The sequence below is a fragment of the Falco rusticolus genome, chromosome 7 (genome assembly GCF_015220075.1).
Source record: "Falco rusticolus isolate bFalRus1 chromosome 7, bFalRus1.pri, whole genome shotgun sequence".
NCBI lineage: Eukaryota > Metazoa > Chordata > Aves > Falconiformes > Falconidae > Falco > Falco rusticolus.
In genome coordinates this window covers 29209495-29226311 of record NC_051193.1, presented here as the reverse complement: position 1 = coordinate 29226311, position 16817 = coordinate 29209495, and the positions used below count along the sequence as shown (strand labels likewise).

At 40.3% G+C, this 16817-nt stretch overlaps 1 protein-coding gene across 2 annotated transcripts in view; it reads left to right on the top strand.

Moving 5' to 3' along the window:
- The window catches only part of JAG2 (jagged canonical Notch ligand 2), a 72603-nt gene extending 61170 nt beyond the window's left edge, over positions 1 to 11433 (top strand). For both annotated transcript variants that reach the window (XM_037395656.1, XM_037395655.1), the window contains exons 21-26: positions 2159 to 2272; positions 2471 to 2586; positions 4227 to 4472; positions 4906 to 5037; positions 6043 to 6199; positions 9133 to 11433. In XM_037395656.1, the coding sequence (XP_037251553.1) occupies positions 2159 to 2272; positions 2471 to 2586; positions 4227 to 4472; positions 4906 to 5037; positions 6043 to 6199; positions 9133 to 9605 (1238 nt within the window). In that variant the 3' untranslated portion in view covers positions 9606 to 11433. The remainder of the gene's footprint in view (positions 1 to 2158; positions 2273 to 2470; positions 2587 to 4226; positions 4473 to 4905; positions 5038 to 6042; positions 6200 to 9132) is intronic.
- The last annotated feature ends 5384 nt before the right edge of the window (positions 11434 to 16817 follow it).

Sequence of the window (16817 nt, the reverse complement as noted above, 5' to 3'; positions counted from 1 at the left end):
CCCTGTGACCCTTTTCGCATTAGGTTAGCTGAACTTCAAATAACAAAGCAGAAGCCACCTGTCAGTCAGTCAGGTACTGATACCTTGCTAATAATGGCAACTTACGTACCTTTCTTCATTTCACTGAATGGAACTGAAATGAGTTGGCTTGGTTTATACTTAGACTTGGTTGCTGGATTTTGTCAGACAATTCTGAAGGTTCTGGAGTGCAGGCTTCGTAGAAGCTTAAGTATTTTTCTTGATAAGCAGCTTGTTAAAGATGACATATATCACTGGATGTTCTGTTTAACATTAGAAACCGAAATCCACTGATAAATCACAAATGAAAACCAAAACAGCAGGAGTGTAGTGCTGGTGAATAACAGAAGTATGGTGAAGGTCTTTCAAAACTATAAACCAAACCTGTTACACTGACGTTATCCTGAAGGATAGAAACTGAAAAGGGGGAGCAGAAGACCCTAAAACTGCATTGAGTGTTTTAGAAGATGGTTTTGGTTTTGGATTTTTTTAATGAATATTTCCATTTTGACTTGTATGTGATAGATACCTTATTTTATTTCTATCTCCTCAGAAGATCAGACTTTGTGTCTTCTGTAGCCTCAAGGCTTTTGCACTCTGTCCTTCCACTCCATCGGTATGGTGGTGTGCTGTCAAGTTGAGAATTCATCCTCATTCTGGCAGATAGTAAATGAGCCAGCCCTTCTAGTCAGAGGGTGACTGTATTACTTGTAGTAGCATCAGCTTAGTGATCTCTGGACACAGGACCAGGGGTGACAGAAAATCGGATGTCTAGGTCTGGACACACAATGAGGGATATGGATCTCTCCTTTTACAGACAAGAAATGCAAAGAGAACTATTTGTAATCAAAGACAAATACTGTACATTTGTAATGGGACTGCAGACTTTTTTATTTTGCTTTAGACTGGTGTAGAGAAAAAGGAGTAGCTCTGACAAAAATGCCTTTTATGGCTGATAACAAAAACAGAGTTAACAATCACTTTTTTCAGCATACAGAGGCTGGAGAATCTTAAATCTACATAGCTTGAGGAGAGGAAGAAAGAGTAGTTATAACACTTTAGTATTTTATATTCTTCTGTATTTGTATAAAACTTGATCTTGGTGTACTTCTGAAGGAAGCTGTGATAGAACCAAAAGCCCTTCCACATGCATTTGATATTTTCCATTGCCTGCATGGTTAATGGTCCCACTACTGCTGTTCATAATGTTTGCTTTCGAAGTCCAGTCCTTTAAACACAGATGATGACTTGTTACTGTGTATCAGTTCAGAATTGGTGTTTTAAACAGTTTTTCTGAGGGCGTGGAGTGGGCATTCATTTTTAATGGCAGAAAACCTTTCAAAAGATGCTTCAGAAGAGAATGGTTATGCTTGAAAATGAAGTAGTTGTGGCTCCCAGCTTGCCAGGTTGGTTTCTGTCGCCTTTGTTGGTGGACTGTTGCATCAAATACTCCTGGTCACTTCCCCAGGATAACAAGGAACACTGCTGTGCATCTGAATGCGCTATGCTTCCCTGCCTTTTTCAGTAGATTTCTAGGGTTAAGCCTCTGAATCTTTGAAGGTTTTTTAAAGAGGCTTTTGTGCTAAGTGTGTATATACTAAATTAATCTACTCTCTCTATATCAAGGTTATTAATAAAGTAACACGAAATGGCTGTTACAAACTAAGCTATTACTCTTCTTCCTTATAGTCAATTGTATTGCAGTAAGTCACTTTTTTGAGCACTGTTGAGCCAATTCATTGTTCAGCTCTTGCACTGTGATAACTTCTGGAAAGCTTGTGCTTTTCTGGGAAACCTAAATGTCTGAGATTAGTGCTAGCACAAGATGTGGGACTTCAGTTCTATTGCTGAAGGAGAAGACATTAGCACTTTCAGCTGTCCAACACCTTTGCTCTGTGAGATGAGTCAGCATATGACTGCTTCTTTGATCATCAGAACTTCAATTAACGTGCAATTATGAGAAATCTGTTAGAGGTTACTGCTAAAATGGTAGAACTGTCCAGTTAGGAGATTAATTCTGAAGCCAAACTGTCTTTTGTTTGTTAAGAAAGCAGGTACTGTCTGATTACAGAGACTGTAAACATGTAACTGCAATGTTCTATGTCCTTGACATTGAGTTTTATCTATTTTTGTTATCTAGATATTGATGAATGCCAGTCTTCCCCTTGTGGATATGGTGCCACTTGTATAGATGAAATAAATGGATACCGATGCACTTGTCCCCCTGGAAGAATTGGTCCTAGGTGCCAAGAAGGTATTCCTATATCTGCTGTCTGCTTTTACCCAAAAACCAGTAGAGTACAATGTAGCCGGTATAGAGTTTATGCACAAGTAGTCTGTGCTACAGACTAGGAACAGTAGCTAGTATTTTTTTGAATGTAAATCTGTATAGCTTCAGTAACTCAGAGGTCAAGTGTCTGAGTGTGTTGTTGGGTTTGTTTTTTTTTTGTAGTTATTGGAATTGGAAAACCTTGCTGGCTTAAAGGAATAACCTTTCCCCATGGCAGCAGGTGGGATCAAGAATGCAACAACTGCCACTGTTTGGATGGCCGTATTGACTGCACCAAGGTAGGCATTTTGACCTATTTTATTAAATCCTTCTGGCTGAACTTACTGTTGTTCATGCACAAGTTAATCTTTCCCCCAAACTGGCTTTGTTTAAAAGAAAAAAAGGACAAAATGCCTAATGACTGCCTGTAAAAATGCTTGTGGGATATTCTTTATAATGATAAGCTACTCTCCTGCTCTCTAACTGGTTAGAACAAGCTTTCTAGAAGCAGAAAGGCACTTTTTGCACAAAAGTATGAACTGGAATGGAATAATGATCCTTGAAAAGATAAATAAATCACTCTGCCAAAGCTTTGCAAACAGAGTTTTAGAGCTCCTAATTTTGTGAAACGCTAGTTCTAAGGTAGAAGACATGTGGGAGGAAAAGTTTTTTCAGTGAGTAATGATCACTTTTTTTGTATTATCCTTCAGTAGGTTTTATGAATTGACAGATTACAACCTTTGTATATGTATTATGGCCTATATTCTGGTGATTGTGACTTAAAATAAGACTAGCCTAAATGCAGATTGAACACGCTGGTATATGTGCTCCAAGCCTTTCAGCCCTCCTGATAGATCATTTCTCCATGGATTTTTGGTACCTGTACAGCTTTATATCACAGCTGGAGAGAGACAAGATCAGTGCTGCTAACAAGTTGTAGGGCTAGGTGGGCAGCTCCAGATGAGCACTAATAGCACTTATAACGTTGCCTCACACGGCTGTCTCCCACATTTCACTGGAAGCACCAGTTTAAAAAACTTCTGGGTCTTGCTGATCTATCCATCCTTAATCTTAATTTGTTTAGCTATGTATGTACCGTAGGCAAAGAACTAAATCTTGCACTTACTCATTTAGAAATGCTATTTTAGACCCTTTATGGCATTGTGATTTCAAGTTTGAGATGTCTTCAGAACATAACAGTATGTGGAGGTAACTAGAGTCTCAGGAATGGTGGTGCAGTAAATGCAATTTATCCACATGTGGTGTCTGGTTCTTTCATGCATGATGGAACAGATACGCTTTCTTGCTGATAATTGTGCTTTAAGAGATCCTTAAGTTCCTAAACTAATAGCTGTGTAATATTATATAGAACTTTAAAGGTTACATCATGACATGGAGCTGTGTTTGGGAGCTTGCTGCACCTCAGTAACTTGGGGGTACCAGCATACTATTTTATTTCAGGAGACTGGTTGAAGTGACAGTGCTTATCACCAATATGCATCAACTCTTAATGTATTCAGCATCCTGTGGCAAGGATTTCAGTCTAAATACTAAAGAGTTACATATAAGTGCTGAAGAAATTAATCTTTGTGGAGGTGTTTCTCTTTCTAGATCATAGAAGCCTAGACAACTGGTTTAAAATAAATGCTTGAACTTTACTGTAACTCAGTTATGTGGGACAAATCTGTAAGGCTCTAAGGAGATAAGACTAGTCAGGTGTGCCTTGGGTAATTTTTGCAGTTTTTACTCTTATCTGTGCAAAATGTCCTCTTTTTGTGGGACAGTGAGCCCCATCTGCTACTAAAACTACAGCAGTATTGAAATACGGATTTTTTTTTTCCAGTCAGTAGTAGATCATGACAGTCTTGTGTAAACTGCTTATTTTGAATTGATGCATAAGAGCAATTAACTGTAACAGTACTTTGTTCTTAATTTCTAGGTGTGGTGTGGGAAAAAACCTTGTCTGCTACACAGACACTGGGATAATTTGAATAACCAGTGTCCCATGGGTCAAGAATGCCAGGAGAAGTATATGAAATGTTTTCAGCCGCCATGCACGGACTGGGGAGAATGCAGTGCCTCTGAACCTCTGCCTGCCAATATCAAGTGTCTGCCTAATTCTGGATACTTGGACAATGACTGTGCTAGAATTACTTTAATTTTTAACGGAGACAAAGTCCCTCAGGTAAGAACAGAATTATTAATGAAGAATGGCAATATATGTAGGGATATATTACATGTCAAAGCATGGAAGATTAATGTTTCTAATATGACTGCTTGCTGTAAAAATAAATTTTGCAGGTTTGTGAGACTCCTTGTCTTGTGCGTTGTCTAAAGGACAAGGCAGAACTAGGGTTTGTACTGAGTATTTTCTTTTCTTTTTTAAATCTCAAAGAACTACTTTCTTATATTGCAAGATGGGCTCAGACTGTATTCGGATAGTCATGCAAGCTCAGTTTCTCACCCTTCATTCCGAAATCCTGTTCGCTTTTCTGCCCTTCCTTGCTGCCGCCTTTTGCTACCTTGATCAGGTCTCAGTAACTGCAAAAACTCTGAAGGTGTTTATGTACTATTTTTCACTTGAACTAAAGTCATACAATCTCCCTTGCTTCTAACAGGGCACTACAACTGAAAATATCTGTTCTGAGATCCGGTATTTACCAGCTACTAGGACTGTTTCTAGGGACAGAACTCTGATAATACTGTGTGATCTCTCTTACTCCACAGAGAATGCAGTGGAAGTTGCTATTGTAAGTATGAGACTTGCATTAGTATATATAGGAAAATGTTTTATTTTTAGTTTGAGCTGGGAAAAGGTTATTTAAGCTTGTTTCACTTCAATGCAGGTACTGCAGTCAGTGGCTTAGCCTGCCTACAAAGCAATTTTGTGATCTCTCAATTTCCTATAATGCTAGATAGCTGAAACACAGGTTTCATTAATGACAGAAGACTCCCTAAACCTCCTGATTAAATTACTGTAAAGACTAATTCAGCCCAAATTAGTGAACAGGTGCCTATCTGTTCTGTCAGATCTTGAGCTATTGATCTCAGTAAGGAGATATGATTGCAGGTGGCTGGATTTGCTCTTGTGAAGAAGTTTCTGCTGTGCGTTTAGAGTGTGACTGCTTGAGAATGTTTATTAAATAAATAAGTGCTAAGTGGAAGAAGGTGCAAGTTGAGTAGGTGAAAGTAACTGTTGCCCTGCTGAGCTAAAGGCTTGCTGCAGAGGCATTTACAGCCCAATGACTCAAGGCTTGTGTATTGCTTAATTTCAAGGAAAGAGTTAATTTTTGTAGTAAAGTGTTCATCCAGGCAGAAGCTGGATTGACTGTCTCTACCAGTACTGTGAAGAACATGCTGAGCCATGATGCAGGAAGCAAAGTGTATGGTATAAATAGAGCAGACTGTTATTAGTCCAAGCTTCTATCTAGATTAATCCACATGTCTTGAAGTGCTCCAAACTATGACTAAGTTTAGCTCAGCAGTGTAAGTAACATGGAAGTCAGCTGCCTTTTATTTGAGGTATGCTAGATTAGCAAGTAGGTGTGTTACCCACCAAGTCTGACGCTGTATCTGCAGTTTGGATAGAGCCAGCCATGCTATTGCAACAGTAAACTTTTAGGACACTGTTTGTAACTACTGTCAGGTAAATTCAACCTAGTGAACTCAATTAAGATGTAGCTGGATTTAAAAGGCAGATTTCCACAGTTAAGTGACTGCAATAACTTTTTGATTTTGCCCTTCACTCCCTTTAGTCTTTCGTCCCGCATCGAGATGAACAAGATAATAGTCTTATACAGAATGCTGCTAATACAATAGTAAATGCAATCACTAAGCGGCAAAACAGCACTGTTATGTTGGCAGTAACTGAAGTCAAAGTAGAGACCATTGTTGTTGGGAATTCATCATCAGGTAAGGTTCCAAATGCATATGTCCTCTGTGTGCGTAAGCATTTTCTGTTCCCCTGCTGTCAGGTGTTTTTCTCATCTTTCTTTACATGTTGGGGAAAAAGGTAGATTGAGTTGTTTTGCTAATTGCTTTTACTAACTGAAGAGAAGGTGGTTTTAAAATCAAGACTCTGTGCTTGTCTGCTAGTTCAAACTTAACCTCATCCCTAGTGTAATATCCCTAGCTACCCTTGCCACTGCTTTGGCTCTGACTTCCAACCCCATTCTCCAGTCTAAGTATAGCTTTCACAAGAGCCAGCGTCCTCCTCATGCACTGTTCCAATCCTTTCCTATTTCCCCACATTAACCTGAACCCAACCTCAGCCCTTGGTGCTGCTGCGCTATAGGAGTGAGGCTGTGAGGTAACGAAAATGGGGGGAAGGGGGAAGACACATACTGTGATACCAAGTCTCTTCCGAAGTCCTTAAGTGTTGTTTACCTTAATGACAGTTAAGGATGCCTAGTATTCTCCAGTACTTGGCCATGATAACATAAAACTTTGCTGTCTTTTTCAATGTTTCTCACAAGCGCACAGCTGGCTTAAAATGTAATGTCCATCCCCCTTAATGAGGATGTGGTATGACCGGGGAAACATTTATCTCTGAATACTGGCTCTCCAAGAGCCACGTCAGTATAAGCAGGTGACAGCTCTGCATGCCTGTGTTCCTGCCTGGGGGAGGCAGGAGATGGTCTGCTGGAAGACCAGCAGTCGGCTCAAGTTCAACTGAGCCCCAGAGTGGAAATCTTACAATAGCAAGAGACTTTCCCAAATTTTTCCTAGACCTTCCCCACATAATCTTCTGGAAGATCTTACGCCCATAGTCCAAACAATTAGTTAGTAAACTGCCTGGTTCCACTTCCCTTGTGTTTCCCTTCTAGGGAATGCCTTTTATCTGTTAAAGCCCTGGTAAATGTACTACTTCCCTGGCCCTCCTGAAGGAGTGTACTAGCTTTGTTCTTGTATTGAACAGAAATTGCATAGAAGATAAAGAATCAAGCTGAGATTCTGACATCCCTTAGCCTCTTTCTTCTGATAGTGTTAAATGCTAGGGTAAAAGGGATAGGGATTAATTTCCTCCCATCTCTATAAGATTCAAATATTTTCCTAAGAGAGTAGAGAGACTTTGACTTCTCTTGCAGTTAGTAATAGAGAATGGTTTCCAGGCTCCTCGTTTTAATATGGATGCTCAGTATTGACTTCTCACCCCTAGTTCTTTAAGTGGAGTTATGAAGTAAAGTGCAACCTGGACTCTCATGTTCTTTTATTTCATTTGTTTTATTGCTGCCCCTTAATTGGGTGAATTAGATAGAAACCTATCACAAAATGTGGTGTAAAGCTCTCTGAGAATCTCATTTCTGTGGGGTGCTCAAGTGTCTGGATGGAAGCGATCATTTAAATGCTTCGTAAATTTCCTCTAGCTTTAAGAAAAAAATATTCCAAGTTCAGAATATGTATACAGACCTCTGTATAAGAATCTTAAAGTAAACTTAGATCCACGCTCATGATGAAATATTAGATGTGATAGCAGTGAGAATGTGATGTAATCTTGGGGAAGCTGGTATGAAGAGCTCCTTTTTTCATTGAAGTATTTCCCCCCCACTCATGGTTTAATATTAGATTGCTTATGAAAAATGAGGAGAGAATAGTAGTTACTCCTAAGAGGACAATCCTTTTGCAGACTACTAACATACAGTTTTTAGATCCCTTAAGGCCAACCACATCCACAGTTTATCCCCCTTTATCAGAAGGAAAGGTTTGAAACCGTGTCATATTCCACTTAAATGTCTTCTGAATATATTCTTAAATTTTAGAATGGACCATAGTGTTGAAGTAGTTGATTGTTTTTGTGCAGCTATTTGCAGGTTATTCTGTAAGCAGTTGTCTTAAAGCTGCAGAGGGAATTTGTTTGGATTGGAAATCGGAGTGATAGGTTGACATGATTTGTACACAGAGCTTTTGAGCAGTCCTGTTGTCTCTACAAAAAGCCGAGCACCTCATGTCTTATTGCCTCTTACCATGTGAGAATTCTTGCTTATCAAGAAAAGCAGAAAAATGTTCTATCCTAGCAGTAAAGCCCTTGAAGAGGGGGAAAAAGAAGCCCAAGCATACATAAATTTTCAGGAATTCTTTCCCAGAGAAAGAACCTGGGTCTGTGTGGTTGGGAGAGCACTCGTGGGGTTTGTGACTGGGAACGTGGAGACAAGCAATTGCCGTAACTCCTTTTGTTTATTGAGCAGTAAAGACTCCTGTCTCTGGGGACAATACTCAGGTGTTTTACTCTGAACTAAAACTGGAACATCCTAAAGAGTGCATGAATGATTTGATTACATAGCTCTAACCCGAATGTTTTCTGAGATGGCTGATATATAGATCTGGACTTGATGGTAAAGGACTCTTCTTTCTGATAGTAAACACAGGACATACTTCTGATGCAAATGCCAGTACTTGTAGAGCAACTTAGAGGCATAGTACTCTATAGCCTGCCTCCTACAACTCTTCCCCCCACCTTCCCTCCACCCCCCTTGAGAGAGTCATTACTGAAGTTTTCTGGGTCAACTTACCTTAGGCGCTTGAGAAAGCGATTCTGTTTATATAACCAGTTTGTCTGTTGGAGGGGAAAAAAAAATAATCTCAAATGTAGCATTCCCCACCCCACCCACCCCAAACCTCAGTACACAGGGAAAACTCAGCTTAAACTAGTAAAGAGCATTTCTAGATGGACTGCTGAATTCAGACCACTATCATTGTGCTGCAATGACGCTTATTCTTACAAATCTTTCGAGAGGTAACGTAGTTATGTATGGATATTTCTCTTGCATATGTCTGGTGCTATAGATCTAGTTCTGTTAACTCAAGACTTTGTGTTGTGTGTTTTTTTTTTTTTATTTGCCCTCTAGATTATTTGGTTCCAATTCTTTGTGCGGTATTTAGTATTGTATGGCTGACTTGTATAATCATCTGCGTGTGGTGGACTCGGAAGAGAAGAAAAGAGAGAGAGAGAAGTCGTCCTCCCAGAGAAGAGGGTGCCAATAACCAGTGGGCACCTTTAAATCCCATAAGAAATCCTATAGACAGATCTTACAGTAACAAAGACATTCGTTATGAATGCAAGAACTTCATATCTCCTCAAAAAAGAACTTGTGATGCAGTAGAGGAGTATGTAGAGTATGAGGAAGAGGAGGATGAAGAGGAAGAAAGAGATGAGGAAATGGACAAATTCCTCTCTCACAAACTCGCAAAGCCTTTGCCGACAAAGGCATCTGACACGTCAGAGAGCAGTCCAGTAAAGAAATCCCATCAAATAGGCAAAATGGACAACAGATCTGTAAAAAATGTGAATGCGTCAAACTTTGAAGGCAGTAGAGACTAACCTGTATTTGGAATGTAGGCAGACTGCGCCTACGCTTACTGGGGAGGGGAAAAATTGACATCTCCACTTTGCATCAAGGACTAAAAATATCTGGAGTCAAATGTTCATAGTTTCTTTATTTTGCGTAAAAAAAAAAAATAAAAATAATAAATAAAATTTATTTTGTTTCTTTAGCCTTGTATAAATTATTCAATGACTGTCAGATGAAAAAAATGAGTAATCTTTGATAGTTGCTATTTTTGTAAAGTTTACTTATAATACACTCGCTGTGTGGCAGAGGAGAGGTTGTATTTTCAATATGTGTAAAGTTTATTACAAAAGACTGTACACTGTTTACAGAATGTATTTCTTTTTATTACTTGCTCTAATTTAATGGTGGCTTTAAAACCTCCTGGTTGAGGAAATTGTGTGAACTTTAAACTGCTTTCTTGACTTTGAATCTCTATTAATGGCAGCTCACAGCACTTGTTACGTTAGTAGCTTCTGTAAGATTTTTTCCCAAATTTGCCTTACACACTTTTTAATAGGAACAAAAAAAAATAATTATAGAGATCTTTCAACTGTGGTTTAAAAGTGGCCTTTTTATTTCTGTTTAATTACTTTAGAATTGCAGTATTGAAGCATGTGACAAGTGCCTTGAGATTAAACTTTTTCTATAGCAACTGTCAAAGACTGCCATATCAATATAGTAAAATTGTGAGAACTCTAGGTTCCCCAACTGACACAGTTTATTTTCTAATAGTGAAAGTGCTTTTTTTGTAAATATGTACATATTAAATGAATCACTCTGTATATTTGATTTAATAACTTAAATATTTTGGTCTTTTTTTTTACATGTCATTCCTTTTAATTTATGTTGTAGAAAAGGAGGTTTTATGGCAGTTTATAAGACTTTTTTTTGGTATTATGTCCAGGTTAGAAAATTATGTTAATACAATCAATGTTAGGAATCTGTTGGTCATTTGTATTTACTTAGGAACATAACCACTTACGTGTAAATAGATCCAGAAATGTTTGTTTATCCCCATGTTCAGCCCATCTCAAGAACACTAACGGGTGCATCTACTGTACAGTACCAACATAGTGAGGCATTGTTTTTTTCTTTTGTGAATATGTTAATTACATGTGGTATTACTTTTTTTGCGTTTAAATACAGGCCTAATGAAGGGAACAATATTTTCCTCAGTCTTGTTTCTGTTGTGCTTTATTCATCTTTCGTTCTAAAGAAAAAAGGCTGGCAAGCTCAGAAGATGGGAGTACCTCGTTAGATATGGTTATTGTAATGGAAGACTTAACAAATTTTTTTTAAAGGCTTTATTATCGCTATTAACTTGGCAAACCATAAGTTTATTTTAATTACTGAAGAAGCATAACACTACATACACCTAGTTACCCTACCAGTGAGAGGAGCGGATGTTTGAGAGTGTAAACTCTGGCCCATGAACAATGTAAACATGAATGTTTCGAAATCAGTTATTTTATACAGGAATGCAGGATTTGCTTTGCAGGATCTTCTGTTTTAGTACATTTTTTTGACATGTTCTTTAAAAAAATCTTTCAGAAAAGAAACTATTTATTAAAGCATTTTATAATGATGTTTGTTGTAACTTTTTTACTTGTGCTAAATATTCAAAACTTATTTTGATAACCTGCTTAGGAGTTAGTTTAGAAAAGGGTACTATCCTTCTCATGTTCCCCAGTATAATCCTGAGTATTTAAACCAAAAACACTTTTTTTTTTCTGCTACTCTTGTAACTTTTTGTACTGTTATGCTGCTGTCTTCCATAAACTAATAAAATGATTCCCTCATTGTGTGTAAGATACTTCAGATTGTGTTTGCTTTCTAAGTGCTTGTAGTTCTGATGTGATGAGGCTGAAGGAGGAGTCAAAATCCTGATTTAATACCTGGCACTTCCTGCAAGCTGAGCTGACAGCCTGCGTCCAAGTGCCGATACCTCCTGAGCCAACTTGGCAGCGCTGTCCCCTGCCCAGTACTGCTCCGCTGACAGCGTGCGTAGGAGGTGGTATCCCACCCGTGGTCTCGGGACACAGACACCTTTGGTACCTGAACCGGGACGCTCCCTGCACTGCCCCTCTGCAAAGCACCAAGGCTGGGTTTACCTGGCACTTACTGGTTTGGGATGACTGCCCTCCAAGTGGCATCGTTTGCTTCCTTGGGTGATGAGGGCTGTTTGAGCATGCAGGGATATTCTTGCCCAGTTGAGCTGGTTTCTAAAGTAAGGCTTTTCATTTTCTTTTCATCACCCACTGTTCCAAATGAAGTGGTAGAGCGTTCTGCAATGGCTGATCCCGTGTCCAGGCCTTGTTCCCCTATGGATTCACAAAACCACTGTGGACAAATGTTCAACTTGGTAATGCTGTTTGCCTACCAAAACCAAGAATTATTTTATGCCAACCTTCATGCAATGACTTCTGCTCTGTTGTGCAGCCATTCAGACCTTTTACGTGTTGTGCTCCAATTTCAGTTCAGTAGGTCTGTGCCTGTTTCTTGCGTGACTTGAATGGCTTTTGTGTAGAATATTTTCTGTAGGAAAAGATGAACTCTTACGTAAGATAATATGCAATACAAAAGTTGAATTTTTCCTAGTAGCTATCAACCTCCAAAGCAGAATTCTAGATCATAGTAAAGTTTTTATTCCAGTCGTTATACAGTTACTTTGTTACTGTTTTCCTTGGAGTATTGGCTTGTCTTTATCTTGGTAAGTGAGAGCTGTTTCGAAGTTCTCAAAATCAAATTCTATTGTTATCTTTGACTTCCACTTTTCAAATATCTTTCTCCTGCCCTTGAAGAGATGGGGGAGGGGAAATTGAAAGCTGAGATAAAGAACCAATGCTTTTTTCAATAATGACTTCCTAAAATCAACTCCATGGTGCCTTGGGAAAACTTAGTGGCTGCCATTAGCTCCTCAGAAGTAGTGGGAGCAATGCTGTAACCACTCAGGACAGGGCCAGTGTAGAAAAATGTGGTTTTTTGTAAAGATTCAAATACTGTAGTCTCAGACTAGTGCGAGTATCTGCTGCAGAGAGCAATTTTTGATACTCACAGTGTGCTTAAAATAGCAAAGAGAATGCTCCTTGTTGGAGGTTCTACGTGAATACAAATAAATGTAGTGGGTGTTGCTGCTGTAGGCAAAAGGAGAAAGAGTAGAATTTTTTATATACATATAGAATAAGGCTGTTGCTGTTCTGTTGTGCAGCTCACTGCTCCTGAAGGTGCTGGTTCTGCTGCTTTATGTTACTGAAATAGCATAGAAAGTAATGAGTCACAACAGCGGTCGTCACCCACTGTTCCAAACAAAGTGGTAGAGTGTTCCACAATGGCTGATCCTGTGTCCAGGCCTTGTTCCCCTATGGATTCACAAAACCAGTATGGACAAATGTTCAACCTGGTAATGCTGTTTGCCTGCCAAAACCAAGAATTATTTTATGCCAACCTTCATGCAATGACCAAGGGCAAGTTATGTAGACTGAGATACGTGAAACAAGATGAACAAAAGAGGAGGAGGAACAAAAAGTAAACTTTTTGACTTGCACAGTTTAACTTGATGTATTTTATGCAGATTTAATTTCTGTACTGCTCTTAATTTAATTGCATGTCTTCTTCATTTGCTCCACAACACCTTATTCAGTAGTTTTGTTTCCTTTTGACTTATTTAACATGAAATGTTGAACTTCTACATCTCAACTTCTTGCTGGTGCACATGTGCTAAGTGTTGTGTTAGTTCCAGAATCATATCTGCTACAAGAACAGATTAGCTCTTCCTTGAAGTTGCTCTAAGGAACGAGTAGTTCCAGGCTAATTGTTCTTCTCTGATCTTTTCAAGATCTGGTGTGAATGTGGAACACAGTTGAGCTTGAGTCTTTTGGCCATTTGGTCTTGTCTGGTTTGTTCTCCAGCGGACCATGCAACTAGTCCCCTTGAGGTCAAGCTATGCTTATGTGGGAAGTTAGTTCATTTAGCAAAATAACTTGCTGCTGCCCTACCATACTTCTTCAAGAACAACCTAAGAGTTAAAAGGCATTTTTAGTCACTGCCTTGAAAGCTGCAGAGGACATTAGTTGGGCCACTAGTTGTGAAGTAGCTTGGACAACAAGGGATTGGGGTAGCATGGACAGGACTTGCACAGGAATTTAGTTGGTTCAATTCAGTTATGGTGCTATTGCTGTCTCATTAATCTTGAGTGCTGATGGGCTATCCTAGTCCTTTGGATGCAACAGTGAAAGAATGAGCCTGAGGAAGAGTTCAACTAGCTCGTGAACTGTCCCAGGCAGTTAGCATCCCTTCTGTTAGGCAGTCTAGCTGTGACCTCTGGGGGCGAGGAGGGTAGAGGTTGGCTTTGCTTTTTCTCTTCTCTCAACAGTAAAACAGGTGTTTGAGTCACTCGTAGTAGGAATCTTGTCCTTGATTTGGAAAAACTATGTGAATCTCAGACTTGCTCTGTTCAGTGCAAAGCAGTCCCTAACTAACCTCTTGTCCTTATTTCATTGCAGATGGTGGAATAAGAAATGGGCTTATAAAACATTAAAGGAGCAAAAGGTCCCCTTGGGAATGAGACATGACTAAATCCTTCCCATGCTCATCCCTTTTACAGCACCCAGTTTCATGTACACGATGTTTCTGTATGGAAATGTGGAACTTACTGATTTTAATTTTTATACAAGTGGTTTCTTTCAGCATGACAGGGACTTACACTAAGTGCAAATGTTTGATCTTCAAGCATGTGATTGTAAACATCTGCTTGCAATCAGTTTTTTTAAATGAACGTCATAGGCAACATTCTTAAATTGGATGTTGTTTTGTGGGGGGGGTTTCTGCAAGCATCACTAAGTTTCATGGTTCACTGAGTCACCTTTTCCCTTGCAAAAACTAGTAAAATCTGGGTGGTTTATAGGAGTCTCCTTTTTACACTGTACGTACTACTTCTGGAGTAAGAAGAAACAGATATACAGGGCAATGTCTGTACCCAACTCCCCTGTCTCAAAGTTAACAGACCGGGTTATTTGCCAAGAGTTGGCAGGATTTGCACTAGGCATGTAATTTCCCAACGACTGAAGAGTGCCATCTTGATGATTCTTGCAGCCAAATAACCAGTCCTGTAGTTCGTACCTGTAACCTGTTCCTACAACTACGCAGATGGAGCACATCCTTCTCAAAAGGTACTTTGCAATACCTTTATGAAAGGACTATGTAAATCAACTAGCTTGAGTGGAAAATGACCAGGTCTTCAGAAACTCGCAGGAGGAACTTTAGTTGATTTCTTTCTGTGACAGCAAGTCTTCAGGCTTTTCTAGATGGGGGTGGGGGGGTGGGAAGTAGAAACCTTAAACAGGCAGTGTTTAGGAGGCGTTACGCTTTTGTTCATATTAATCATATTCCATCCATATTACTCTTTATAACCACAGAGACACAAAGAACGTGTGCTTTTCTGAAAACCATTTTGAGATTTATTTCTTTTTTCCTAGTGATGGATAAGGCAGAAGGATCGCTTTGCGAGTGTAAATGTGACAATCCTGTAAGGATGCAAGGCTGCCATGAGGGAGTCACACGGTTTTCTGGCCTAGGGGTTCCCAAGAGAGACTATCGCTTTCAAACGTTCTGTCAAAAAAAACCACAAACCCAACCAAGTGCAAATCCTTCAGCCCTGTTTGGTATGGAAAGGCGTGTTAACTTGTAGATCTTTCTCAGCTGCTATCTCATCTTTTCTCCCACCCATCTGAAGGAGGCTTGGGTTGGAGGGGACTTCTCCCTGTGGCAGATTTGCCGTGCTGATAGGCTGCATATGAAAGAAGGTTGAGCAGGGAGCTGTGGAGCAGGTTTGGAAACTGCTGTGGCAGCGGTGTATGTAAGGTCCTTTGAAGGCTTGGCCATCTGCCTGGAGGCATAACTCTGGGCATAACCCCACCTATTAATTAACTAAACCCTACCTGTGGGTGGAAGTTGATTCAGGCAACAGCTGATGCAGATCAAGGGTCCATCTAGTCTGGCATCCTATGTTCTGCAGTGCCCAGTGGAAGATGCTTAGAGAATGTGCAATAAAGCAGCAAATTGCAGCAGGAGCCCTTCTCGTACCCATGCAGCTTCTGTCGATCAGTGGTTTAGGGGTTTCCTGCGACAGACATGTTTGGTAGGCTCCTCTTCTCCATGCATCATCCCTTTCATGCTTTAGGCCTCCACAGCATCCTGTAGCAATGAGTTCCACAACTGCACTGTGAATTGGGTAGAAAAGTGCTTCCTTCTGTTTGTTGTGAACCTGTTCCTTGATAAGGTGGCGTGAATACAGCAAGTAGTTGTTTCCTTTTCACCGTCTTCACATCGTTTGGGATTTACAGTGCAGACACCCCTCTCTTGCTAAGTCTTGAGGTCCAGAGTCCCAGTCTCTTCTGTCTCCACTGGCAGAGATGCTATTCCACATCTCCAGCTGGTTTTCCTGTATAAGCTCCGTGCCTTTCCAAGTTATTCTCTGCCACATTTGAGTCAGGATGACCAAACTGAACAGCACCTGATGTGTGGGCACCCCACAGAGACCAGCACTGTTCTCTACTTCATTCAAATCCTTTCTTGGCAGCCCCTGGTGGGCTGGTTGCTTTTTGGCCCCTGTGGGCTTTGAGACTGAGGAGGAAGTGGAGATGGTTGTGTCATGCCTGGCTTCCGCATGTGCCTGGTTCTTGTTAGAGCGAAGGTGCAAAGCTGTCTGAATCCTGCTGCTCTGAGAGTCGGGGTCCCTGGAGAAGCTTGCTCTACCCATGACTGTCTGCAAGGAGCAGCACTGGGAGGTGGAGTGAGGGTTTCCACACTGGGCCTGAGCACTGTGATCCTGTTTGTTTTAGGGAGGGAATATGCCAATGCTCAGGATTTGTGCACGCAAAGGTAGTAGAAGAACTAAGTCTGCAGCCTCCCTGCCAAGGAGGAAGCTGAAAAGGATGTGGGCATCGGTGAGTGTGGAAGAGGACCATGTTTTGGGTACCGCTACATCAGCAACTGCAGACATGATGGGTTGGGTACCACATTGCGTTACTTCGTTCCTTTTCAATTTCTCTGCTGTTGAAGAGCTGTGCAACGAGTCACAGCTGGTACAGTCTTTCTCAGAAGCGGTGTACCCACAGCCCTGCACTCTCCAAGGGGAGGCCAACGTGGCCATGTTCATGCTGCACAACCAGCACTCAGGTTTGCTGTTGGAGAGGCAAAAGGGA